Source organism: Fistularia commersonii, chromosome 4, assembly GCF_037954325.1.
Source record: "Fistularia commersonii isolate RoL2024-O1a breed Wild chromosome 4, RoL_Fcom_v1.0, whole genome shotgun sequence".
NCBI lineage: Eukaryota > Metazoa > Chordata > Actinopteri > Syngnathiformes > Fistulariidae > Fistularia > Fistularia commersonii.
Genome location: NC_141287.1, coordinates 7,215,386 through 7,243,319, shown reverse-complemented (window position 1 = coordinate 7,243,319; position 27,934 = coordinate 7,215,386). Strand labels below are relative to the sequence as shown.

General features: G+C 41.8%; 1 protein-coding gene across 4 annotated transcripts; it reads right to left on the bottom strand.

Annotated features, from left to right (window-relative positions):
• klf5b (Kruppel like factor 5b) lies at positions 1-26,763 on the bottom strand. 4 transcript variants are annotated; one of them, XM_086144967.1, is made up of 4 exons: positions 26,716-26,763; positions 2,901-3,822; positions 2,746-2,805; positions 1-2,010 (listed from the first exon to the last, which is right to left on the bottom strand). In XM_086144967.1, the coding sequence occupies exons 2-4, from the start codon at positions 3,808-3,810 to the stop codon at positions 1,832-1,834; spliced, it is 1,149 nt and encodes a 382-aa protein (XP_086001093.1). In that variant the 5' UTR covers positions 3,811-3,822; positions 26,716-26,763; the 3' UTR covers positions 1-1,831. The 4 variants fall into 4 exon arrangements, with proteins under 4 accessions (XP_086001093.1, XP_086001092.1, XP_086001095.1 ...); XM_086144966.1 differs by lacking the exon at positions 26,716-26,763 and adding an exon at positions 4,416-4,898; XM_086144969.1 differs by lacking the exon at positions 26,716-26,763 and adding an exon at positions 3,911-4,275.
• Between the last annotated feature and the right edge of the window lie 1,171 nt (positions 26,764-27,934).

The window sequence follows — 27,934 nt, the reverse complement described above, 5'->3', positions numbered from 1 at the left end:
CATTGAACACAGAGCTTTATTGTGAGAGCCTCATGGCTATCATTTGGTATCAATCGTGTATGTGTTCTTTCAAAATATTTGGGTGTATTGTAGTAACTGGCAAGAGCTGCTACCTTTGCAGGACTGTCACAATATTACCGAACAACATGGTGCATCTTAGGCTCTGCCAAATGATAAAAGTTAACAGTCTCCTTAAACAACAGGTACAAAATATAGGCATTTTACCCAATTACAGAAATGTTCTCAAATTATCAAGAAATTTGGTCACGAATAGAAATGGCAGAACTGTGGACTTAAGAAGGGGGGAGCACGTGCGACACATAAAAAAAAATCAGTAGATAATGTAGGAACAGTGTCCAAAGGGACTATTTCCCATTCGTTTAAAGAGAGAACATTTAAAGGCACTTTCAAAAAGGAGCTTCAATATGTGGATTCTAGTCAAAGAAACCAAAACCTGGACAGATGTTCCGCCCGAGTCGGAATAAAAGGAAAAAAGAAAAAACAAACATCCATAAACGACCTGGAAACCCCTTGTGAATACAAATCATCGGAGACAGTGTGCTGTAGTCTGTTCAAAGTTTAAATGCTGAGAAATGAGTTACAAGCAAAACAATGTCAGTATGAACAAGTGTCTGCTTGTTCACAAGAACACATCTCTGGGAAAAAAAAAAAAGAAAATAACTTTGGCCCACGGTTGAAACGCTGTATTCTGACAGACGTCGTAAATTAAGTCGGTGTGAGCGGATCTACTGTATGCTCCCTGAACTGGAAGATGACTTATTGCTGCGTTAACAAACAGGACAGAATAACCCCCTTCCGAAAAGAGCTGAACATTTGTAATTAGTCAGAATAAAAATTGTGCATTATTTAAAGATCTCCTGAAATGGCTTTGAGAAACAAAGCAGTTGCTCATGTGCCATTTGGATGAATGCATTCTTATATCATTAATCCCTGTGTCAAACACATCACACCTATATTTGATAATCTGCAGGGGCACAAAAATTGAGCGATCGTTATTTAAATTTGGATATCTTATACCTGCCGTCAGCATTTCTGTTGAAATACATTTTTTCCTTTCTTTGCTTTCACTGAAGCGACAACTAACTCTGTCAGTGCCAACGTCGAACTTTAAGTAGCACCGATCTCATGGCCGAACCAGTTTGCCAACGGGGATATTCTCAGTATTTCTTTATTCTTCACAACCTCAGACTCACACGAAGACACACACCCACATGCACGCGCAAAAGCTTAAATGTTCAATGTCAAATACTTTGATGCCAAAGCTCATGAAAACATCTGATCCACATCTGCTTTGACCCCACGGCGGTTTGCTGTGTAAGGTCAATAAATGTCAAAACGGATCAGTCCCTTGAAAAAAAAAAAAAACAACATATTGAGAATTACTTGAATGTTTCTGTGAGATTTGCACTTAAATTATAGGATGTTAAAAAAAAAAAAAGATCAAATATAATTTCAGTTGTTACTTCAATACATATCTAAATGCACTGCGGACAGCAAAGTAAGAATTTTAATAGTGCAGGGAAGCACGTTTCCACACCGTACTTATGACAATAAACACCTTGAATCTTGAATTTTTGATTTTTAATAAAAGCCTCTGAAAATATCTGCCCATAAAATTGTGAGTGGAAATAAAGTAAGGCAACATTAAAATACATCTTTTCACAATAAGATAAAAGTAATTGTGGACCAGCACCGCTTAGAGAACCTCCACTGGGGACTGAATAGCGTGCCGGTCTCTTTGCGCCGATATGGACACCGGCTCAGTTCTGGGTCCAAACGAAAGACTGACTCGGTGAGAAGGCGGCCCGTTCTAGCTCTGGTGTCGCTTCATGTGAAGGGCCAGGTGATCCGAGCGGGAGAAGCAACGGTTACACACTCCGCACTGGAAAGGCTTTGCACCAGTGTGTTTCCGGAAATGGCGGGTCAGCTCGTCAGACCGAGCAAAACGCCACTCGCATCCCTCCCAGGAGCACTCGTAGGGTTTCTCTCCTACAGTGAAAGAAAACAAGAAGAAAGGGTTTTTATATTCTATTATGTAGGCTGAATTGAAGCTCTCAGAAAAACAAAAAGACATTGTGTGTGTATGTGTGTGTTTGTGTTTGTGTACATACAATTTTTTTTTTATTCCTCTTCCCACCCTGAACAGAGATGGTGAAAATTGCTATTTTTTTTCGCTTCTAGTGAACCAGCTGCCAACAAACAGCTTTGTTGTGTCTTCAATTAAATCTCTGTAACACGTGAGGTAAAAAAAAAAATAAAAAAATAATAAATAGCCCCCATAAAAATGTGATTTTAAGTTTTGCCAGCTGAGCCAGCTTATTTGGCCCCATCTTCTTCCCGGTGAAAACCGGAGGTTGTCAGAGCAGGAGCTCTTGAACTTTTTGTCATTCTGCGAATAGCAGGTTTTGAAAAAGTTTCACTGAGAAAACGGAGAAGAAAAAAAAATCTATCTAGATCAGAACTCAACATCACCAGTCTAGTAGTCCATCCTCCCGCAGGGCCTTTGTAGTAACAAATTAAATTTGATGATGAAGACACCAACATGCACCTCCGTTGTGATCACAAAAACAGCGGGCTGCGTTATTTGATGCGAGCAGCAGTTCAGAGAGATGTCGGCCGGCTCCAACGGTGGGGGAAAATTCATCCGCATGCCGTTTGTATTCTTCTGCCCGGCAACATCCCCCCCTTCGTCCCCAAAATTAAAACCCATTCATAACACCGTACCTGTGTGGGTCCGCAGGTGGGCTTTTAAATGAGAAGACTTGGTGTACACTTTCTTGCACCCTGAAAAAAAAAAGGGGTCAGATAGATTACTGAAACATTGACGCGACATGATGAAGTTAGTTCTGCCGTCGCGGATTTAAGTGACGATTCTGCACCTGGGACGTCACAGTGGTGAATACGTCGTCTTTCCAGATCGGGATTATTCCTTCGGTTGTATTTCAGAGGCGCTGACTGGGCCGTCACCGGGGAAAGGGGGCCGACGTCCGGCGCCATTTGAACGGGCGTCTGGCTCGAACACTGGACCGGTCCCGGACCTGAGCTTTGGACTAGTCCCTCACCTGAATTCTGGTCTGAGCTTGGTACTGAGGCTGCGCTGGAGTTCCGATCCAAATCGTTGGGGTGATGAGAGTGAAAAGTTAATTTGGAGGCAACGCTGGCTTCGTACGAGGGCGGCAGGGAAAGATTGTGAAGGAGGTCCTTCCCTCTGTCCGGACTGGGAGGTTCAGAGTTCGGCGGAGAAGGGGGCAAGTAGCTCGCTCTTTGCTGCTGACCCGAGTGTTGATTAAATAGTAAACATTCGCTCTGCAAGCCGTTCAGCGCCTTGGGAGGACTCTGCATGTGCACGCTCCCGCTCGGAAGACCCAACGGACTCACGGGGATGGAGTTCAGCTGCGATCCGTGAATCAGCTGCTCCAAATCCGAGTTCAAAAGCTGAAACAGGGTACCGTCGTGGAAATTAGGCACTTCCTGTGTTATGAAAAAGTTACCGCTAGCCGCATCTGCCGCGCCGTAGGCCCCCGGGTACTCCGGGTGCGTCGGCGGCACCGGGTGGCCCTGACACTTGTGGTGCATTAGAGAGTGAGGCTCGGTTTTGATCTGTCTCACGGTCCTGCAGAGACCCGAGTGCAGGTACGGGACGTCAGGGAGGAGCAGGCTCATGTTGAAACTGTACGGGAGCGAAAACTCCTCGGTGAAAGGGGGCTCTAGCATGGCGGCTCCGTCCCTGCACAGCATCTTGGAGTTCACTGCATCCTGCGGCTGCTGCTGCTGCAGGTAGCCGTCCATCTCCGAATGACCCTAAAAGAAAGAGAACGAAAGAACCGGGTCAATATTTGCATGTGCGAACCATTCATCCGTCAAATGTGACATTTTTATTCAATCATACAATTGGGGAACCTCATAAAGACGTGTGGCATGATGGAGCTTCCTCTAATGAACCAAATGCTCTTCATGAGATGAAAATAATGACATGAAACAACAAAAGACCTACTTCCCTGTGAAAATCGTTTATAAATCTCACGAGTGCGTGGACACATTCGGGGCCTGCACTTGTGAACACGCAACCCCATCCAAGGGACGACACCAACCCCTCCCTTCCCCTTAGAAACCCTCCAGCCTTCATCTGCTCTGAAATGAAGAGCTGAAATTTGACCTCCGCAGAGCAACGCATCTCCCGCACGAGTTTACCGGACACATCACACCGGCCACGCACGACTCAGCTACGGAATGTCAGCCTCCAAAATGCGCGATTCAGGTGCGAGAAAAAAAAAAAAAAAAATCGCTGCCCGCGTCGTGTGTTTGTACCCAGATTTTACGCGCCGGAGCGGGCGCGTCGGTGTACACCCACAGACGCCAAAGAAAAAAAAAAAGAAAAGAATGAAATCTCCTACCACCGTCAGATCATGATAACGGGAACTTTCCGGTATGACAGCCCTCGCCCGTCCGTGATCTTCACCCCTCTGACCGTGGGCTGTCCGTGGGGAGGTCTTGTGCAGAAGCGGCGCGTCCTGCCCGGAGGTAACCCGGGCGTTAGTCCTCACCGTGGTGGCCATAAGAGCGGAGCTTTTGTGCCTTAAAATCTGAACATAGATATTGTTTGCTTCCGAAACAATAGGAGTTAGTAAGAGCAAAGGGGTGCAGCTGTCAAACGTTCATCCTCTCCTTCTCCTCTTCTTCTTCTTCTTCTTTTTTTTTTTTCTTTTTTTTTTTTTTTTCCGCCGGCTTGTCAAATTACGCAACTGCGTGATATCAGGGCGTCTGCAGGGCGGGGCTGAACACGCACAAAACAAACAGGACAAACAGGGATACACCTCGTGGATGAATTCCCGTGGGCTGTGGGATCAGGTGAAAGAAAAAAAAAAGGGGGTGGGGTGTGTAGAAGTGATTTGAAGAGAAGGATGAAAGTGTTTTTTTTTTGAAGAAAATACTCTTTTTTTTTTTTGAAGAAAACGTAGTTTAACACACGACACTAGACTGTGTTCCTTTTAATATTTTGATATTATAACCCTCTGGAAAGTCACATGGGTTTATTCATGGATCCTATCTTAAAAAAATGATATAAATGGTTACCAATTTAGCTGTAAATCTCCCCCAGAATAGAGTCGCTCCCATTCTAACACGTCTGATGCGGTGTGTTCCGAGCCTCCAGCCCGGTTCTGTCCCGCTGTGGCATGTTAAAAACGCCGCTGCAGTGCAGCTGTCTGTCAGGACTGCATACTTGATGCCAACATTCCTGAGCCAGCAGTGTGCACGCGTACGCGCACACCCTCTGTTCCATCAAAATAGTTCAGCATTTCATCCCAGCACGTTGTGTGTCATACTTTCACTCAGCAGTCATCATCTCCACTGACAGAAAAAAAAGAGTTGTTATAATAACAGTTATTATACAAATCACCAGTGTCGAGATCTCTGCAGGAAAAAAAAAAAAAAAAGCAATCTAAACCTTTAAATGTCAAAAGTTGCTCGGATTGCTTGGCCCATTGATAAGCCTCGGGTTACCACATTACATTTGTGTTGCAGAATTTTGGTCCGGGATCATCTTCCTAACTACACGGGATGTCCAAAATGTTGCTCACAGGTCCTACTGTTAAGACCAGATTTGAAATTAGACGAAGAGCTGTGTCCTGCCCATCAGTCAATGTGACAGCAACCTTTCAGTGTCACACACCACATGGTTACGCACAAAAACTCACACACATAAAAAAAAAAAAAAAAGAGGCAAACTCTCTGAGATGAGCTGTGAATGCAGCCTTCACATTCGACTGTTATTTACTTCCTTGTATCTCGTGTTGTTTTAATCCGCTCGTTGTGTTATGATAGGAAATACTCCAAATATTTGTCTGAACACTGAAAAGGAATGACTAATCCAAACTTTAGCCTCCTTAAGTTCACAGTGACAGCGGCTTTATAACTCTTCTTAAGAAAAACAGAATCGGCAGCTTTGTTTTTTTGCTTTTCTTTTTGTCCCAAACAGATGGAGGTTACAGCCCATTTCAAAGGTATTACAATTTCAACATGCAGGAACTGGAAATGTAGGTATGTTACAATCACTTGACTGAACATGTTTACTGGCGTGAGGACTTCTGAGGTTAGGTCGGGTCATGTATGAGAATGAAAAATAAAAAAATCGTATATTGAAGAATGGTTGTTACTGTATTGAATTTTCAAATGTGACTCAATATTTTAGAGCATCAGAAGACTTTTTATACCAGTAACTCATCACTCAAAAGTTACGATGATGATTTTCATCATCAATAACAAAACAATGAATCCCTCTATGAATAACTTCAAGTTTTCTTTTGTTACTTTGTAATCTTTTATTTTACCATTTTTATTTTCTTTCTCGCTCGATCTCCAACTTTCGCTCGACGGCTAAACGATCGAATTTCCTCATTTTTGTCGTGTCGATCCTCAATCTACCGCGATATGAATAGCTTTGGATAAATGATTCTTGAAATTCCATCGCATAACAGGTGGATCAGACAACTTCTTCCTGGCACGTTGAAAAATTTGGTAAAATGGTAGCCCATCATGCAATTAGGATCCGACCGGTCGCATGTTGTGCGCTGACCTTTAAAGTGCAATTTAAATCCAGTGATGTCTCGGCTCCAAGAGCAGCAACTGTCATTCTTGGCTCTTGGCTCTTCCTGTACAGCGAATGTGAGCCGAGCCATAACCCCCCGTATTAAAACCTCACAATATGCCCAACAACTGCACAGTGGAGGAGAGAGAATGCAAGTTATGTGCTTACAGCATCACAACTTCTCTCTCCTCTCACATGGACTAATATGGCCAAGCCAGCAGGGGATAGACAATAAATACATGCGGCACATACCTAGTGTAAGCTCTCTGTTTTTTTTCCGCTATTAATTTGAAAAGTTCAAATAGTTGTAATTGTATAGCATTGTTTTCAGGGAGCGAAACCATATGTGTTGCCGTGAGGCTTTCTTGTCTTTGAATAATATTAACAGTTTTGTTTTTTTTTTAATTTATTTATTTTATTTTTTTTCCATCGGTGCAACACATGGACTGGCACAGACAATTTATGATGCTCCATGTTTACTCTCGTGAAACAGGTGCTCGGCCCCCCCACCAGAGGGCAATGGTCAGCTTCAGTTAACTTCATTTGTTCCTTAACAAACTGTGTCTTTTTACTGCTTAAACATCAAGGCGACACTATTGATGTGCTGCGTTTTCCAACTGTCTGTATTTACCTTTGATAACAAGTGAGCGCAAATGCTACCAGATACAACTTTAGACAATGAGCCGGCACTTTTGTTATAAATAGGTCCTCTGAATATGTCTGTAACACCGCAACTGACTGTTTTTAATATATTATTGTTTTGGGCAATTAGTTTGAAATAGCCATTAAATACATGCATCATTTAACCTTATCTCTCCTCTTTCGAAGTTATATGAGACGCCGTGTCGTAATTCATTATGTCATTTTCACAAAGTCTGCCCTTTGAAGAAAATAATACTATCAATAATTTTTTCTTTGACTCCATAATTTGGCCTGGTGTTTGGCTGTGTTACAAGCTGTGAGCAGCATTTGTCTGATCTGACACCATTTCATTAAGCATTAGTAATCATTTCCATAGCGCACAACATTAGACTACTTCTGTTTGTAAAACAGCAGATGAAGCCAATGCAGTTCTCTGGGGAGAAATTCAATATAATTCGTTAATTAAATGGAATAATTTAATTACAGTAAGTTAGAACGCATTCATCAATATAATTGTTTCTGGAGCCACGGCTGTAATTGAGGTTTAAGTGAAAACAAGTCCGTTTCTAATGTTGGTAATGCGCTGACATAGTTCTCCCACCCTCCATTTGTTCCTCTCTCTGATCTTCCACCATGCCGTCTCTCTGCAGTGTTTTTGTTTGATAGCCAGCCATACCACATCAGCAAGACCAAAACATTTATTACAGCCATTTAATTTAACCTCTCTACAGGCACAGACAAGAAGACGGAGATGATAGCACAGCCGCTCTGAAAGACTCTTGCTGTTCAGCCTCTAATCTGATCCTCTCTGTTGCCCTTTCATAAAGACACCGGCGTATTACCCAGACTCCAAACATACCTCTGCCATTTAAACTGTCTTAGATTTCACCACAAAGACGACCGAATAGAGTCCAATTCATTCTTCGGGTCCCAAATAATAAAACATAATTTTAGTCTAATCTGCCTAAAGAATGTCCTCTGTTTGAAGTTGACAGTGCTCTAATAATTGCCTTTTGAGTACAGCAGAAGAGGCCACTGAGGTAAGCCTGTCAGGAGCCTTCACCTTACAGGTGTGCCCTTGGAGGGATAACCTCTTCGTTGTTCGGGGGAGAGAGCGGGAGCCGGGAGGGCGGGGGGGTATTTGAGACCCGAAGAATTCATCCGCCGGTCGGCTCCGGCGTGGCAGCGCAACTCGACGCCCTCAAATCACCGCGCGGCCGAACCGAAACGAACAAAGAGACACTGATCTGCGGTAATTCCTCCCGCCCGATACGACTGACAAATTCTTGTCATTAGAGTTGTATCATTTTGTCGGACAGGGTTGTGAAATTGACCCGGTTGTAATCTGTTCGAATGGGACAAGTGCATTCGTGACAAAGTTACTGACAGGTGTTGTCTAGAAATGTATAGTGCGGGCTTTGTGCGCATTTGGAAACCCATTAGCAGAGTTCCCCCCCCCCCCCACAACGCTCGCATTCCTGTGTGGCCATTGATTATAAGGTTAAAAATTAATTTCCCGGTCATTCAGTAGATATTTAGCGCGGCTATTTATCAGCTCTCCGAGATAGTTATTTTCTAGAGTCTATTCAAGACGGACTAAATCTCCGCTTCATTTGTCAGACTTCTCCCGGATTTTAACGCCGCCCGTTAATTGAACAGAGAAATCCTTCCCTATCCGAACACGGCGCCGAAAGCTGGCGAACAGCTGTCCGAGCCCTGGAGAATTATATGGAAGAATGCATTATCGACCTTGTTTGAATATTCCCTTAGATTTGGACTAATCAGGCAGCTATTCAGCGGTGAGATGGCCATGCACAGATGCCAAAACACAGCTGAGGGGAGTGCAACGCCGTGCTCCGCAGACACACAAAACCCACCGAGAGAAACTTGAATAATGCAGGTGCGGTTTATTTCCGTGTTGCGCGATATCACACGTGCAATTAAAGACACTTTCCCTCGGCCCTTTCGCCTCGCTATTTCTCTTCCTTCTTACCTTGCTCAAGGTGATCTTTGCTTCGCATATGGCTGATTAATCTTATTGTACAGTAGCTAACATTGATCACAGAAATGATTAGAAATGCATTCGTCAGCAGACTGTCGGGGGTTTAAGAGCTAGTGCCAAGCCATTTTCAATAGGTGTCCATGTTCATAATTTTGTTAGAATTTTGCAAATGGATGCATGCAGGCTGCCCAAATACAGCATCAAATCTTTAATGCTTACAGACATAATTTAATCTCCTAGATGGCAGCTCTGATGGACTGTGCAGAGGAGGCATTCCTGCTAATTTCATTATGCAAAAAGTTGCTAGATCTCACTGATGAAAGACAGACTTAGCCGCGTAACCTGTTCTTGAGATTCGCGCCGCAATGAGGTTGATGAAAGTCAAAGATTCTCTGTACGGCTGTTCGCGCCTCATCACCCGAGACTATATAATGTTTTACGGTTAAATACGGTCTCCGGTTGTTCAAGGTAATTTCTTTGAATCGATTCCGCTCTTGCGCTATTGCTACAGTACGCAACCAAAGAGGCAAAGCGAGGCGCCAAGGAACAACAGCTCTGCTCTGACTTGTGCGTTTTCTTATCCCGACTCCTCGGCTGAGCGAGTCCCGAGACCCGGAATCCTCGGAACTGAGGCCGTCACATTGCAGCAGCGGGAACAGCGGCTCAGCCGCGTCTCAAATAGAATCAGAATGCAACAATTGTTTGTGCCTCACTGCGACGCTCCCCTCAGTTTCATCCCTCTCGAGGCTGTTTAAGCATGAGAGGGATGCTCCGGATGGCATAGCCTTCATCTTACCGCTTACTGCTGAGTAATTCTGGGAAATTCCGTGTTGTACTGAATCTCAGGAGGCCAAATTATGCCTCAGTTTTACAATCCAAAGTGCGCCGCAGTAAAATCAATATAAACTAATGCTAATGATTCAGCATACCCACCGACGGTTTCTCCTCCCTCCAAAAGAAACCTATTCAGCCGTTATGATCGGGAATTTTACATTTATCATGTCCACGCTCAAAACAATGGGCAGCAGAACAGCGGCAGGATGCGTGAGCTCTTCACCTGGAGCCAAAGACCTTTGGCCACTTCCATCTGCAATACCGCTCTATTAGTCACTTCTTCTACTTGTCCCCTACATCCAGTGTTTCGCCATGAAAAGAGCTCGAGATACGAGTAGGTACCTTGAGTCTTGAAAGTGCTGCTCGCTATTGATTTGCAGTGTGGAGCATGAAGGCTTAGACTGCATTGATGCGCGGCGTCTTTAATGTGCCGTTCGTCGGTAAACAGGTATGTCAAAATGCCCTTTGGCTTCACTTTTAAATAGTAACGTGTGCGACTCTACATGCAGCAACGGGGACGGCAATTTGCTTCGCCAACGTGACTTTCCGCAAAACAAAAGTTAAATGCCGTGCCTTCATTCAACACTCTTTTTGAAGCCATTCTTCATTTTCCCCTGACCTCACTGACTGCAGTCCCTCCTCCTCCTTACTCATGGCTCAGATTCCTCCTTTAATCATTAACAAAGTCTTTCTTTATTCACAAAATGTATTTTTTTCTTCTCATTTCAGAGGTAATGGGAGTTCATGTTCTTTCTAAATGCCTCTCAGCTTTTATGCACTGCAATTTAGCATATAAGGACAACATCACCCCAGCTATATTGGGTAATCTTCATTACCTTAAAGTGCTTTGCAGATATCACAAGCATAGGAGAATGTTAGAGAAATGTAATTATTTATTACTCGCTTCACAGCTATAGAACAGATAACAATTTACAGCTCGGCGAATTGAATCGCATACTGTAACATTTAAAACAAATATGATAGAATGATCACCGACAACGCCGAATATACCAAATAAACTAGTCTATAATTTTACAAACAATAAAATGTGTGATTTATTCACCAAGGCACAATATCATCCCTTAAACAGAGGTGCAACACATAAGGGTCCCGCTATGATTACTCTTGCCACATGTTCAACACTCCCCATTAAAAGCCTGGGGAAATTAATGAGCTTCCATTGGCACCCTCACAACAAAGGAATCTATAAAGCAGCCTTAATGTTCTCCCAGAAACTTTACTCTTCAGTAGTTCCCAATCAACCGGTAGCAGCAGATTTTGTTTTATTTCCCTTGTAACCTGCAGCCAAAATGCCATCCACTGCAACTTTACATAAATGTAACCGTTGATTGAAATTGTTTTCCGCTCATTCCTAATCCGAGACGTGTCAATAGCCGGCCGTGTCGGCGGTTGTCAAAATCCAAGTACTTGTAAATAAAGTGTATATCTTTACATAAACAGCTGAGCGCCGTGCTCCGGAAAATCTATAAACCTTTGATTTGTCGTCAATAACGTTCATTTTTTTTTACTTATTCACAGCTAAAAAAAAAAAAAAAAAAAAAAAAAAAAAAAAGCCTTATAAAAATCCCAAACGGTGTGCACGGGAAACAAAACCCTCTCATGCCGCAAACATTGATTTGTACTTTATACATACTTGTACGCGATCGAGAAACACTACAGGAATCAAAGAGCGCGGAGGTTTGCAGAAAGGTATTAATTAGAACTTTATTTATGGAGATGCTTTGTAAATTTGCATAAAAAGCAATTCCACAGATGGGTTTATGGCAGTAATGACTGTACGAGTCTGCAATAAAACATCTGCTTAATCACAACAGAGACAGTCAATGGCTGCAGTGAAAACAGGCTGCCCAAGTGCATTTCAAAGAAAGGTGAGGAGCCAGTGTGGACAGGTTAGGAAGAAATAGTAAAGAGATTTAGGGAAAAACCTGTTCAAAAGCAGTGTTAGTTAAAAGCGATAGACTTTTTCAAACATTTAGAGGTGGTACTTTGAGTGCTCTGATGTTGATGAAAAATACCCTCATCGTGCTGGCAGAACAATCCACTTACTGTTTCTAAGAGAAGACAGAATTTCTTTCTAAGTCGAGCCAAGTCTGTCTCTGTGTGCCAACTATTTTGAAAATATTCCACTTTGTGTCGTTTTAATCCATGAGAGACGCACAAAAAAAATCCGGCATGGACATGCTACAAACAAACAAACACACACACACACACACACACACACAGAGGCACGCACGCACACACACACGCGCATACGCATGTGCGGCAGTATGGCTGCAAGGTCACTCCAAGTATTGATAAATCACCCAGCTGTGATTCCCTCCTGACAGCTCAAACTAACATCAAGCTGGATGGAGGAGAACAAAAGACCATCAAGCGGCCCTTTTCCTGACACTTTTATTCAATCACGGCCAGATTGCTTACGACAGCACCAGCAGCTGTTTCGTCTTCATCTTTCCCCATTTGATAAAGCGTGTCAAGTCATATTTCTGTAAGTACTTCACCTCACCCCATACTGTGCAGATCCGCAGCGATTCGGCATATGCACATTCCACATGAGGGGATCGTCAAATGGGTCAGGGAGTAATGACACCCCTCTGAAGGTCGCAGCACGTCGGTGTTGGGGGGGGTGGAAGCAGGTAGGTGGGTGGAAGGGGTGTCGGGGGGGCGGGCGACGACAAAGCAACAAGCTGAAGGTCAAAGATAAGAACAGTCACAGAGATATCTAAGATAGCCACCAGAAATTAAACAATGAGGAAAAGGCAGTAAGGCTTTGATTGTGCGATTGTGTTGTTTAAGAGAGAAAGGGGGGCGGGGGGGGGGTTGTCGGTGCTCGGGATTGTTATTTTGGGATCGCCGTCCCATTCAGGGCTCTTCAGTTGACCTTGTTCCTCACGGGATGGAGGTCGGTGACATGACAGAAAAACATCGCAGATGTCTATTGTTTATTTGTGATCAAACATCGTCCGGCACAGAAATGAGATTTCCACTGTGCGACTACCTTTAAAATGTTTGCCTTCGCAGGCCTTGCCTTCCTGTGCAAGTGTCTGATAACAATTACAGGTGTTTGGGTTTATTATAGAGACTATGAATGCCGTCTTCAAAAATAATTACTTCATCCAAGGATAAAATACTCAAGGCTGCCTCTCTGATTAATTGCATGCAGTTATTTGAGGTCATCCTGTCATGTAAGTGTTGGGCTAAAGTACTTTACTTGTCATTATCAAGTGATAATCTTAGATTTCTCAGGCTCGCTGTTATTAAATGTGCCCGCATTTAATTATCCCTCAAAAGACTAAAAGCCACACAACTTTGTTTGTTTATTGTCCCATTCACTGTGCTCCTCCAGGGACAAATAGTGCTACTTTTTGTGTCCTCCATTCGGTCCAGAACAATTGGATTTTAATAATTAAATCACACATTGTCAACAATTTTGGTTACACGACTTTCCAGCGTGGATGTGGGCGCCCCTCTGGTGTCTCCTTCCGGCATCACGACGTTGTACCGATTGCGGAGACTTTCACCCGAAAGCAAACTCAGGCCAAATATACACACAAATTAGCCTGAGAGTACTGGAGCTTTTATGCCTCTATTATTTTCCGCAAGCCAGTAAAAGAAATGGCTTTTAGATTTAAATTTGTTCTCTAATTTTTTAACCTTGACGGGTGCCGCCGCAGTTATGGTTCAGTTACTCTGTCTCCATTCACTCATTTTGTAGGTTTCAGCAATGTGCATATTGTAGAAAGAAGAGAAAGACACTGATACTACAATATGACTTGTGAAATAATTTTAAATCACAATGAATCTGGCCCTTTGTGACATAATGGATATGGAAAACAGAAAACAGGACTTTTTTTTCCCCCACTCTCTTTCTTAAGTGTAATTGGAAGTGACATAGTTTTATGGCGATATAATTTCCTGTTGAATATGTTAATATGTCAGTTTTTGTGATGAATAGTATGTAATAATCTTTTGAGCTTTATAGGTCTAGTGAGGTACTGACATACCATTAATCTTGTTTATTGAAAGGTAGGGTCAGGAGAAGATGATATTCCTCCATGCTTTTTCAAAGGTTTTTTGGTGATTTTTCCAAGGAAATAAGTTCCAAATCATTAATGTCTAAATCGTTTTTGCAAGAGTTTTAGTTCAAACCAAAAAAAATAATCGCCCGATTTCACCATCGTGTTCGTATCAATTCCCGCAGTCCCCTATAGAATCTATGAGATGTGGAATAATTTATCTCATAATAACTTTGTCACAAGGATGATTCATTAACAGCTGTTAGTTACACGCCTGGAATCAGATTATCTCTTATTGCATCTTTGGGCAAAAAATATGCGTTAACTTAGATGTTATTATGGCCAAAATGAATTGCCACTAATTCAGAGGGAAAAGGGACATTATTCAGGTGGAATGTAGGATATTCTTGTATCAAAAATGGGACAGCTCACTCCACTCAGACTTGGCCTGGCTCCCAGGAATGCAGTTAGCCTGCATACAATCACTGCCTATTCACGATGGCACAGCTGCTGTGGACATATGTTTCCCACCAAAGGAGGAGGACATCAACCAACCACACCTTGAACAGGTTAGCGGATGAATAGCGTTCAGTCCTTTGACAGGCTGCCCTCTTCTCGTCGTGTTTTCCCTTGCTCAACAAATAAGTTCCTCGCCGGCGCGGCATAAACTTTTTTTTCGCATTCATTAATCGCCGATAGAGCGAGCCATGAAAAAGCAGAAACAATGGCGCCTCGTGATTGGGAGTCGGATAAAACAGTTGGATGTCATTTAGTCACGTAAATAAATATTTGAAATCGGTGACATTGTTGAATCGTTTTCAGAAGGACAATGAGTCACGAGGGACAGGGACGGGGAATACTAATAGAATGAGCATACTGTACAAAGAATTTTTTCCTCGCCCTCAGCAAATGACCACATCTGAGAGAAAAGATTACATTTATTCATAGCAGTCTTTCATCAAAAAGCTTAAAACTCAAACTTCGAATGTAACGCCAAATTATATGCATATTGAGCTGACCTCTTTCACCTTTTTTCTCTTAAAGCCATAGAGGATGTGTGATATGCAAAAACCCCACAGATCCTTCCGCTCATCATTTAGGCGATTTCAGCACTTTTAGTTTTCAAGCGGTCCAAGGGTGATCGCATTGGTCACTAACAGATAAAGAGGAGGCTCCTCCATTAGTATGGAGGTCATGCTGGCAATGTAAAAATTCCCAAATCTTGCTGTCATTGTACTACGGAAAAAGAAACAATTTGACTTACAATTGAAATGCAGTAGATGCAATGTCAAACACCGTGAGTCTTTTTCTAACACCTGCGCTTTTGTCAGCCATATCTGCAGCTATGACCTATTAGCTCCGCTGAAGTGTTCTGAGGCCATGGTGCTACGTGAAGGTTGTTCACCCATCCAACGGGGCCATTTACAGGAGAGACCTGAGAGCCGAGCTGCCGACGCTCCCTAATGGCTCTATCAGCGCCAGTGATGGGAGCAAATGGCACCCAGAGACTTTAACACATTCCCTGAGCCTCCGTTACATTTGCTCTCCTTTGGTTATTGTGTGGTAATGGTAATAGAAAAAGACTCCGTGATGCATTCAAATCACACAAATATCAGATTTAGAAAGAAAAACTCAGCTGCCATCATTCAACTGTAATCGCCCGCTCCGGTTTTTCAGTCGACGAAGATCCGAAGCCACTTCCGTCTTAAAGTTTTGGCTCTTAATCTTACAACGATCAGCTCTTTGACCTAAATTTCACCTCTAATTACTGTGATTTGTAAGGAAAGCAGGACCGATCTTGCCCCTCAATCCAACAATTACAGGAAAGATAAAAACAGAATATGTGCTTCCCTTTGTAAGAGCTGGTGCAAAGTCACAGGAGTATTCATTAAGGCCTTTTTGTCCTGTTTGAAATGGTGCTGTTAAAGGCTTTAGCTGTGGGCATCTCTCTGGAAGAGATATAATGATCCTCCAATTAGAGACAGAATCATGAGACCTGTTTATTAGTTCTAATTCATCTCCTTATTGTGCTGAGCATATCAAATACCGCAGGACAAAAAAAAAAAAAAAAAAAATCAACAATTTGTTCATCATAATTATAGATCTATTAATAGTTTCACAACAATTTCAAGCAAAGCCATTCACATCATTTTCTGCTGTCAAGAACAATGCTGCCGCTCCGACAGCATGTTCATTAGAGGCTGCATTTGTACCCGCACGGTGACATTTTGCGTTTCGTAGATGACTCTGAGCTTCTTCTGAGAAATTACACTTTTTCATTAAGCAGAGTGGAGGTTTTTTTTTTTCCCCCCATACTATTAATTCTAAACTGATATTCAGACATCTCTCTGTATTGTAGCTTATCATCAAATAACAGGCTTCAGTGGCTGTAAAAATATTTCCATTAGTAAGAAGAGCAAGAAGATAATAACAAAGCTGTCTTGTCGCAGTAAAAAAAGCAAGTCAAACATTAATAATCACAATACCACACTTAAAACAAAAATGTTATCGTGCGGGATTTTAGATTTGCCGACGTGTGGTACATCCATGTGACGCAACTGCTTTAATTATGTTTTTGTGACTAAAAACCATGATGTATTGTTGGTATCTCTAAAGAAATTATATGTACTTGGTGCAGTTAACTAATAACCCCAAGAGAAATATTGTTATCAAAATAACAAAATAAAGAGGATGTTTGTGGATAATCATGACCTTTCAGGAAAGTAACATATGTCTTAAATAATAACATATGCACATAAATATCTTGCATGCTCCTGAGATAATATCTATTACTGTGATTATTCACAGCCTTTTCTTGATATTTATTACTTCATAGATTATCAATAATAAGACCGAATATATCCCATGAATGCAATTACTGGCAGTCATCCTAGATTTACATGTTGCAAAAATGAGAACAGCGCTTTTTTTTTTTTTTGGCTTTTTTTTAAATGCTGACAATAAGATTTATGTCTAATTTATTGCTTCATTCACTCATAAGTAGGTTCAAGTTTTTATGTCTCATTTAAGAGATTTCATATTCATATGAAAAGATTAACAATGCTGGAATTTATTAACACGTTGTTCCTCTGCTGAGGTGAAAGGGTAGTTAAGGTAAACAGGTATCGTATTCTATTTGATGTTGTCTTGAATCACAATCTACAGTATATATTCCATGCATCGCAAGAAGTGCCGATTAAGTGAGCCGCCCCTGAATTTGTTTTGAAGCAGTGGCCAAGAGTAGATGATAATTTGATGTATACTTTAACATACGATTCATCCATTCATAACCTATACCACTGCACAAGTGGACTGAGGGGTCTATACTGACATTGGTCACCTGTCAATCACAGGGCCACATACAGTATAGAGAGACATAAGCGATGGCTTGCTCTTATTTACACTGTCAGAAAATTGAGTCCTCACCGAACCTGAAGCGATCCATGAAGACATGGGAAGCACATAGAAGAGCTTCAAAGCTCCACTGAGGAGATGAAATCTTGGCCAGTTCATTTTCTTTGCACCTTTTCCTCACACATATTAAGTGTCTAAGGGCAGGGGCTGTTATTCTTATTGTACAGTTTCTTGAGTCTGTGGTTGCAAGTTGGCTTTTTTGATTTTTGGCTGTATAAAATAAAAGTCAACTAACTTTTCTAAATCTTACTTTTAGAGGAAGTCCATGAATAGCTATTCTCAGCTGGTGGTAGAATGGACTCCTCTAAAAATGCCAAAATGAATCCCCAGAATACCTCATGATGGTTAAAAGATGGTTGAACATACTGGGCTGTCACCTCAGGTAAAAAATAAAAATAAAATTATAATGATAATGTTTGGTCCGCTAGTTTACTGCTAATACTTACGTGACGTAGAATACAGCCAGCAACTATCAAAATATATAACAACATTTTTATCTTGTTGTAAATATTCTTCAAATTTCTATATATTCATATAAGAACACAATGATTGACTCTGCTGCTGATTGATGTTTTTCTATTATATTTACCTGTCGCTGATTTCAAACAGACTCACATTTACTGTCTCTACCTATTGCAGTGAACAGAAATGATGAACTTGAGTGTGGAGTCCAATTTGTTTTACCGATGGACAACAAGGCTATTATTGGCATTATCAGTAGCTACTCCTAGTTGTAGAGAATCACTTACATAATATAAAACACACAATTATGGCTCAACTAAAGCAATATATTTTTCCAAACTGCAATCTTTTGTTGTAAATAATATATACAGTTTTCTTAAAAAAAATAGCCAGCGCTTGCTCCTTCTGATAAATAGCCTGGCTAAGAATAGCACAGGCAAAATAGCATAGGCAGAGGCTGCAGCAGGTTCCTGAACCGGGGAAGGATCTCAGTAAAATGCGGCAGTGCATCCGTTCCAGAGTGCTCGACTCCCAGCATGTCATCAGCCTGAATGAGGCCAGTATGCTGGCATAGGATGTTAAACCTTAACCAACTTATTTTCTTTCCGGCTTGATTTGGGGTTTTTTTAGGGGGTAAAGAGCAAAGTTGTCATTGTTCTGATGAGGCGATGGTATAAAGTTTCAGCTTCATTTTGTGGATGAACCTCAAAAGAATAGTTAAATCGCGTGTGAAATCTACGACGTCCACGCATTTCCTCCCGGAGGCAAGTTGTTGGGATGTCAGGTGAAGTTTCCGAATCCATAAAATAGTTTTGTTCAATGCTGACCATAATAAGATTTACAACAAAATGCTTATGCATCTCATTGATCCAAGTAAACTGGCCTATATGGGACTGACACATCCTTTTCAAAAAAATTTTTGAACAAATATTTGTGTAAACACGAGTTTTCTGTGCATGATTAAGATGTTACAAGGAGAAGTAGCGATATCGTCCAATGTCCGTGGTGATGACAGTGAATTAACGTTGATGACGATACAGATTATATGGTGCAGGGATCACATTTGTGGTGGATGTCATTAGAGATGCACTCACATCTCACTCCCAGTGGCATTAGGCAATATCAAGCGATAAAAGTGAACCTATCATAATTACATTTGACAACTGGAAAATGCAAGAGTGTAGCCATGATGGTGTAGGTTCGCTCCAGCCTGCCCACCATAGGCAGTTGACATGAACAATTACAACACTTTCAGTACACAATTAGAAGAGAGGAGGCATTTATCTGTGCCACTGTATTGTCCCATGATGCCTCTTGTTGCCGTGGCCAAATTTACCTCATTGAATGTGTTTTGAATCATGCTTAATTAAGCTGAAGAAGAATTTTCTATGTTGTTCAGCCATTGTTATTGCTGATCCATCAAAAGGCCAGTCAATGCTAATTTTATATTTTATACTGGGTAGCAATCATTGAAATGATAAAAATCGATATTCACCGGAATAGATCATGAATTAAACATTCAGTAGGTCTTCCAACCCAACAGAGATATATTCAGTATTCAACCTGAATAGATTATAAAAAATGAAAGTATTGCACTGATTACACTTAAGTAGAGCTTAGAGCCCCTATTCATGAACTTTTTCGAGAAAGTTTATGAATACAGCTCAGAGCTATTTATTTGCCAAAGGTGATTCATGAGGAGGCAGCATCCTGGCCAAGGCAGCTGGCGGAAAAGTTATTTTTGTAGTTTAAGTTTGGAAGATAAACTGAATTATACATTCAGTGTTATCAGAGCTGATGCTGAGGCTGTTAACATTTTCTTGTTTCTAAGAATAGGGGTGAACACAGCTGATCAGCTGCCTCTTAGAAATGTCTTTAATCCAGCTTTTCCACAGAGCTTTAAATTAATTGATTTTTAAGGTATAATTCGTAAGGGGATCATTTTTATTCACATCTTGTCTTTTAATAACACTTTGTTCCTCAAGAGGTTTGCATGAGGGATGTGAGACTCCACCTCGATCTCATGTCTGAAGAAGCCATGGCTGTAGCAGTGGTCGCCCTCTACTCTGGAGTCCGTGTTCACAAAAGATTTCATGTTTACCTCTAAGAGTTCCCCAACTTTGAAAGCAAACTATATCGGTCCTGTCGCTAGTGGCAACGGTATATCTCAGGAAAAGGCTCCCCTTGATCGGTTGATAGGGACTGAGTTCCTGTGAGGGATTTCCTCAGAAAAATTCAAGTCAACATGCCTTTTATTTCTCAGTCGCTAACAGTTTTTGTCTACAAAATATCATCACATTAGCTTTGACAAAATTTTCTGTCATCCCCCCTATTAAATCTTTCATAACAATTATTGGAGTACAAAAGGCCTGTTTTTTATTCTACAGATCCCAGGAAAGAAGAACCTAAAGAACAATTTGAAATAACTATAAATCGAAATAACTGTATATTCATAAAAAGGAGAGACGGCCGTGTGCGGTTCAATATTACCAACCTCGGGGGATGGAGCGTTTGGTACCTGACTGCAAAGAAAGAAGAAAGCTGTTTGAAATACATGCATTTTAGTTTCATTAGTCTTCCGATAAGGGGTTCTTTCTGTGTGGAGTTTGCATGTTCGCCCCGTGTCTCCATGGGTTTCCTCTGGGTTCTCCGGTTTTCTCCCACAGTCCAAAAACATGCAGCAAGTTAATTGGAAAAAAATTGGGAAAATTGCCCCGAATGAGTGAGCGAATGGTTGTCCGTCAATATTTATGGCTCTGCGATTGACTGGCGACCAGTCCAGGTTGAACGCTACCTCTTGCCCAACGACAGCTGGGACAGGCTCCAGCATCCCGCGCAACCCTGAGTGCAGGATAAGTGGCAGACAGTGGATGGATGGATTGTCTTCCAGGTATTTTATTTTGAAAAATGCCGCTTCTGCGTGTGCCTCACGCCTGTACTTGACGTGGTTTTAGGATTATTGCCACGCATCAGTCAGTAGGCAAAGCCCGCAAACAATTATCACCGGAGAGCTTATTCGATAAGGGAGAAAGAGTCAATGATGCAACATTAGTCGGGTCTCAGGGTACCAGCAAAAAGACAGATGCTTTTTAAAGAAAATACCAAGTCTTACTTAAACCATGGATTAATCCCAAAAGGTAATTCCTACGTTTCACACCTGCTTTGCTTAATATGCGGTGACCAGTTAATGGCTGCCTAATGAAACCATGAAACCTTCAACACTTCTTTGTCCACACAAAGACCAACTACCCAGCACTAAAAGACAATCAAATTGATTATTCTGAAATAAAACAAAACGTGAATCAACGGAAAAAAGCAATTGGTGTGAGACAAAATAACATAACGCTGTAGACTGGACATGAGGAACACACTTTGGGTGCTCCTATCTACCGTCACCCCCGGATGGAAATGGCTCGTCGCTGGAAACCAAGCATGGGGCTCCTGCTACTTCTGCCTTATGGTGACTTAATATTGTTTTGTGATAATCACTGAATAGCTATTAAAAGTGCATATTATTAGGCGTAGTGGTTACATTTATGTAGCTTTTTTGTTTTAAATCCAGGTGATAGAGTAAATGCTAGACTGAATGCTGGATGGCGTTGATGGCTAGGTGCCTCTAATTTCCACTGTATGATAATTTATAAGTTAAACAAGCACGCTCAAAAACAATTCTCATGTTTAATTTAATTACCTGAGCTATAGACTTGCAATGAATCCCAAAATAACAATAACATTAGTCCTCTTTAAAAGCTCTGTATAATTGAATCCTTCTAAATTGCTGACGCATTACTTTAATTAGTACTGACAAGGCCATTACTTTTAAGAATTTCACATAGATTGCTCTGTTGGTTTGGGTTTGGAGGTCTTTCACCAAAGCCTGTAACCTGGCAGCAGTTGGGAAATTGGACCTGAGCACTACTTTCTCCACAGCCTTAAATCCCAAGAGAGCAGCTGAGTTCCAGAAGAAACCCATTTCCATCATGACAATGTCATTCTTTCAGCCACTGTGACCATCGGTCATTGTTATTATGTAATGCAACACTCTACTAATGTAAATCTATTTGTATAAAATAGGAAACCTGAGTGGAGGAGACTGACTGTTGATGAAAACTTGTGGTTGCAAAACTGTGGAATTGCAGTTATGGCATAAATCACCCCCCCCCCCCCCCCCCCGTGAAAAATACTTTTTCCAAAAGCCTCTCATTGAGAAACATAGAAGCCACCCAATTGTCGATAGATTTATTTCAAATCCCAAACTAAGTTTAATTATCCTGTGTGAGCAAACAATTTTTCAGGCATATATGGGATTCTATATAGGCGGCGCTGCTCAGGGGTTTAGAGCGGTTGTCCTTGAAACCGAACATTCCCGGTTCAATTCCTGGCTCCTCTTTGTCTGTCAAAGTGCCGTTGAGCAAGACGCTGAACTTCTTGTGGTTTATCCATGATGGCTTCAACAGTGATCAAATTTCACTGATGTGGCACTCTGTGTATAACTGAATGTGACAATAAAGGTCTTTATTTCTTTTAAAATGAAATGAATAAATCAAAGTTATAGAACTCCAGGCCTAAACCTTATACTTCAGGCAAAAGTGTCAAGTGTTCTTGTTCAACAGGCCCACAGTTCAGCACACTGAGCCTGTCTTCCCCCCAGAGTTTGGCATCATGTGACACCAAGCAGCTTTTGTTAGAAATTCACTGAAGGCCCTTTATATGTGAGTTCTTTCGCCTTGTCTAAATACATCCAACTGTCCTCCGATCGGAGGTTGATATGAAGCACTATCTTTTGTGTTATGTTTAAGGAAGGTGTGCCTGACCCAAACGCAAGGACACTGAGGAGGTAAGGTACCTTAAGGGGTTAATGACCTAGCGAGGAGCAACCAACAATCTGGCACCAATCTGGTTGGTGACAGGCTCCTCTTGTCCTCCGCTTGACGAGAACTGATCAGCCGCAGGTTTGCCGGCACCTCCAGCTGGAATCATTCACCTGCTCAATCAGGCTCACTGGTGACGGAGGCTGCACCCAGAGCCCCAGCCTTGCATCCCAACGTACTGGTGATCAAGGTGCAACGTATTCTTTAGAATAATTCACCGGTAAAATGATCTTGCTCCTTCAAATATACGGTAAGAGTCTGTCTTTAAATTCCCTCATGGGACAGCTAATGACATCCATACCTTTTATTTTAACCCTCGTGCGATCTTAACATTGTGTTTACTCCCCTCGTCCTACGGGTCAAAAATGACCCATAAGACAATCTTTGTACCCTAGTGGTGTACAGCCCACATGGAAACATAAACAAAAAGGAAGTATCACTTTTTCTAATTATGGGGTCTCTTTAGGAAAAGTCATAAAATTTCAAGTTGGAAAAAAACATAGGTTAGGGTGTTTTTTTTTCTACACCTGAACATGGTAGTGGGTCACTTTTGACCCGCAAGACAACACAAGGGTTAAATATTCTAAGGTGTCCCATAAAAGCACCCGGTAGGGCTCCTTTGGTTCTTTAATACTTCTGAATATAGAAAATACTGCTTCTCAAGATCACTTACCTGATTTTTTTTTTTTTCTGAAGTTACATGTATTTTAGTGATTAAACTATATTTATAAGTGCGTGTGTGTATTAGTTCATGCTATTGTATTGTGTATTGCGCTTCTAATTTGAAGATTTCATAGTTTGATTATAAGTTTAGCATTGCCCCTTATTATGGAACATGCTGCACTAGCTTGTATTGATGTTTAAAGATTTCTAAGAATTGCTAAAAAAGGGTTTCCTAAAGCAGACATTTAATTGCCCAAAACTTTAAATTTTGTGGGGCCATAAAAAGAAAATTCATTATTATTATTGTTGTTGTTGTGGTCTCCGTTACATGACTTTATGCAACAGATGTTGCACAAGTTGATGCTCTTTTGTCACAAAGTGTCTGTACTCAGTATTGCTGATTTATTTTACATACAGTATCTGTATCATAGTCTGTGTAAAAAGGTTAATTATTTTGTGGTAGCATAAATGGTTCTACTATCAAGATGTCAGCTGTGTTTGTAAAGGTGTGTGCGCACGCTTGCACAAATAAGAATATACTGTTAAAAGGAGATAATGTGTTCACCAGGCATCTAAATGAGATAGACTGAGGCCCTGTTGTCTTTCGGGACAGGACTGCATTACTTTAGATAAATTAATCTTCAGTAAAGATGACTTAGATCAACTTTGAAAAACACTAAGATGAAAACCCATAAAATGATTATGAGCGGCGGCCAGAATGACAAGTATTATCAACAAAAATTAATCAGGTGCATCTTTTCATGAACTCAATTAATAATGTGCAACAACGGGGTCTTTTTTTCCCTGGAATGAAAATTAATTAGCAGGGGAAGGTCACTCGGAGATGCTGACATCACTCATCAGGCCGCTCTGGCAGTTCTAATTATTTGTCTTCCAGGCTTGGCTGATCAAAAATTATTGCCATACCTGAGCAACATTTAGAAAAAAAGCTTTGTTTAAAGCACATTTAATTAGACCTGCTATTTGATTAATGCCGTGTAAGCGTCCAGGATCGGCCCTCTTATCAGCATTTCTGACAAGTTTGCTGTGTATTGTTGTGTGAAAGACATTTTATTGACGCTTACCGACTGTTTAGTATCTAATTCGTTCACTTTAGTTGCAATTAAAAAGCTATTTACCACGGAGCACTTGTTGATATTAATATAGATGTAATTTTTGACAAACCACTTTGCATTGATACTCGAAAGGAATGTGGCCTCAAATGATATTAAGTAAATAAACTTCAAGAACGCGAGGAGGAGTTGATAAAGCGGCAGTGGGGGAAACCAGTCGGACCGTTGGCCCCCGCGCGTTCTTAGAAAGAGGAAGTGTAGTGCCAGGTTTATTGTGCTTTTGTCAGCTGCAATTAATAACAAAAGACAGAGGTCACACAAACCCTGTACGGTTGCCTAATCCCTGTCTGATATCAGATCTCGCTGCCGCTGGACCTTAAGGTCACATGATAGTCTCGCCAACGGCAAGCGGTATGATCCAGGCTTTATCGCGCTCTCATGTTCCTCCGGTGAACGGCGTTGACTCGCCGCCCGAACTATCTCCAAGTCTTACTACATCAATTCACATTACCTGCAAATTAGCAAAGTTCTACTTTCAACCCCACAGTACATTTGATCCAAATAGACTCTAAATGCCATTTCTGTTCCTATTAACCTACGGATCCATGTGGCAGATATTTTCATGAGGTTGCTGGGGAAAAAACACGAGGCTAATGGCTTGGTTGTGACAGCGCTATTCATGATGATTTATGATTCTGTGTTTAAGTTGATTACTCCACTGCTGACTCGGAATACTATTTCAATTAGTGAACTGAAGGTCACTCCACGAAATCCCTCCATAATCTATTCCTATTAACACTAATGCGCCGAGTATCCATATCTGTTCACCCTTGTTGATTCAAATCATCCCCACTTCTAACAGCCAGCTTGTTTACCAGTTTACTGGTCCGGACGTATCCTAGATGGTAATTTCTCTCCTCCTTGTATCATTAATGTCTTCAGTCTTGACACATTGCTTGGAGGGACATCTCAATAGAGCCCGCATGCATTTTTATAGCTTTTGTTATTTCTAATTTGTTTTACAGATCAAGTGATATTTATACCGAATGAAATTGATCCTGAAAGCCCCGTGGGCAACTGAGGTAATATTGCGAGGGTTATAAGCAACAACCTCCTATTACTTGTCATCATGAGAACCAAAATAGCCTCCGTGTGATCAAAATTTTAGAGGTCTAAATTAATTTTACATCACTTTCATTCTAACCCCCACTCACCGATGCAGAGGAGGAAATTAGCTACCTGTATTTAATATAATATGTTCCTACTGTAGGCACTGGTGGACATGAGAGACTTAATCAGCTCACCGCTGAATCAAATAGCTCACCAGACTGTGTTTGGTGATGAACAATGGAGTTCAAGTTTCAAAGAAAGCAGGTAGGATGAGTTTACTTTCTTCCGAAACCCCTTTCTTCTGGCCAAGAAAGTTTACCGCGGTATTCGGTAAATTGGCGCTCGCGTTACCGGCTGTTCAGGGTCCACGTAATGCCAGATGCGTATTTGCAAGTTAAACTTTATGGTTTTTGGGAGGGGCCAAAATACATCTTTATTGTAAGTGGATAAAAAATTAAATAGTCGTTATCAGCGAGAGCAGCACACTAAAGCTTAGGAGAGGCAAGATCCTTTTTTTTGGGGGGGGGGGGAGGGTAAAAGTGCTGACATTGTCACCGGTTGATGGGACTCTATTCAAGGGATAGGTGAAAACACTTGAGCACAGTGGCATCAATTTTCAAAATGATTTAACCCCGTGCTTCTCCATTGGAGGAAAGAAACTTCAGACCCCTGATTTACCTCCAATGACAGCCGAGCGGCCCCCGAAACAATGTTTCCAAGGCTACTAGCGAATGACGAGTGGTCACGTCTGTACAGCCGTCCCCATTGGTTTGATTTATGTGACCGGGATCCAATAAAAATGGCAATCAAATCAACCCAGCCACTTTACAGGTAGAGGGCTGTCTGATTGAGTTGTCGAAGGCATGGCTGAGGCTCAGAATGATTATGCTAGGAAACGCAGAGGGGTCCATCTCTCTGCGCCCAACAAGGACACCATACATCTCCCCATGCAGCTTTCCTTCTCCACAGTGCAATGTATCCAAAATAACTGCACACCTACCGCTCGCCTGCCTCCTCTCTCTGAAGGTTATTTGTCGTCTGAAGGACTCTCGCTGTCAGAGTATGATGAATACCATGTACACAGACAAGAGCAGCTCCAGGTCCGGGATTAGCCGGAAAACTCACTGATCTGTGAATAACCTAAAAAAGAGGAGCTGAAGATTAGCAATGATGCTTTTAGGAATGATCCATCAAACTCAACTACCTCAGTCACTCAAATGAATCATCTCACTTGATTCTTTAACCCGGGTGAAGTACGAGTGACTGCCGCGCTACCCGCGGGTCACACAGATCATTTTGAGGATGTTTATTAAATCAGTGCTATCAATTTTCTCACCGATCATCTTTTATCCGTCCCGTCCTTGGGGACGAGTCAAGTACACAATGATGTTAAAGGTTGCGATATTCAACGTATGGCTTCCGCATTCAACCTCCAGAACTCTGCTGCCGATATTAAATCGCAGCAGTTGTCGTCGCGCACAGAATTGATACCGCGCTCGCTCGGAGAAGGACCTCTCGGGTAAGTCGAGCGACTTCCGTTAAGCGAGAAACTGTTTGAATCGGAACAAAAATCAAGCAAACAATAATCACGTGAAGCATTCGCCTCGGCTTTGAACTAATGACAACGGAGGCAAGTCTGTTTACTGTGCATGAGGAAGCACACGTTCAGGAAGTAAATTGGATCAAAGTACAAGCAGCTGCTTAAGTACTTACTTGCTTCGATAAGCAGAGTGAAATCACCATCATTGTTGCATTAAAGTGACTTGCTTCAGTCACCGCCAAGAACACAGACAGGAAGAGGAGAGGGGAGCTGATAGTGCAGCAGCTCCATGTGTCATGAAGGGTTACTGGCTAACAGCCAGCCTGAGGAGAACAATTGAACATCGCTGTAGAGTATTTTTATGTTGGAAACACAATCACCTTGTTGGAGAAGAAAATGCACTTACCCGGCAGGTACAAACACATCCTTTGGAATAAGCGTAAGGCGCGGAGAATTTCTTTCGACTCTAGATGTGCGTTAAGGTGCGAGGTTTTCGGATTGATTCTTATTGTCCGGCTAGTTACTTCATATGGGGGGGAAAAGGCACCGACCGAGAAGGAATTTTTGCGGCGTTAAATAATAAGCGAGCGAGCACGCTGGAATATCGACGTGAGCCTGACATGTCAAGGCGCGGAGAGGAAACCGACATCTTATTCTGTGGATGTGAAATGACATCATC

Bases quoted from the DNA above. Each gene is read 5' to 3' on its own strand.
- klf5b (XM_086144966.1), bottom strand. From the start codon at position 4,577: ATGGCCACCACGGTGAGGACTAACGCCCGGGTTACCTCCGGGCAGGAC. The intron at 3,823-4,415 runs GTAGGAGATTTC...TCTTTCTTTTAG, and splicing joins GTTATCATGATCTGACGGTG to GGTCATTCGGAGATGGACGG. The intron at 2,011-2,745 runs GTACGGTGTTAT...CTTTCACTGTAG, and splicing joins CCACCTGCGGACCCACACAG to GAGAGAAACCCTACGAGTGC.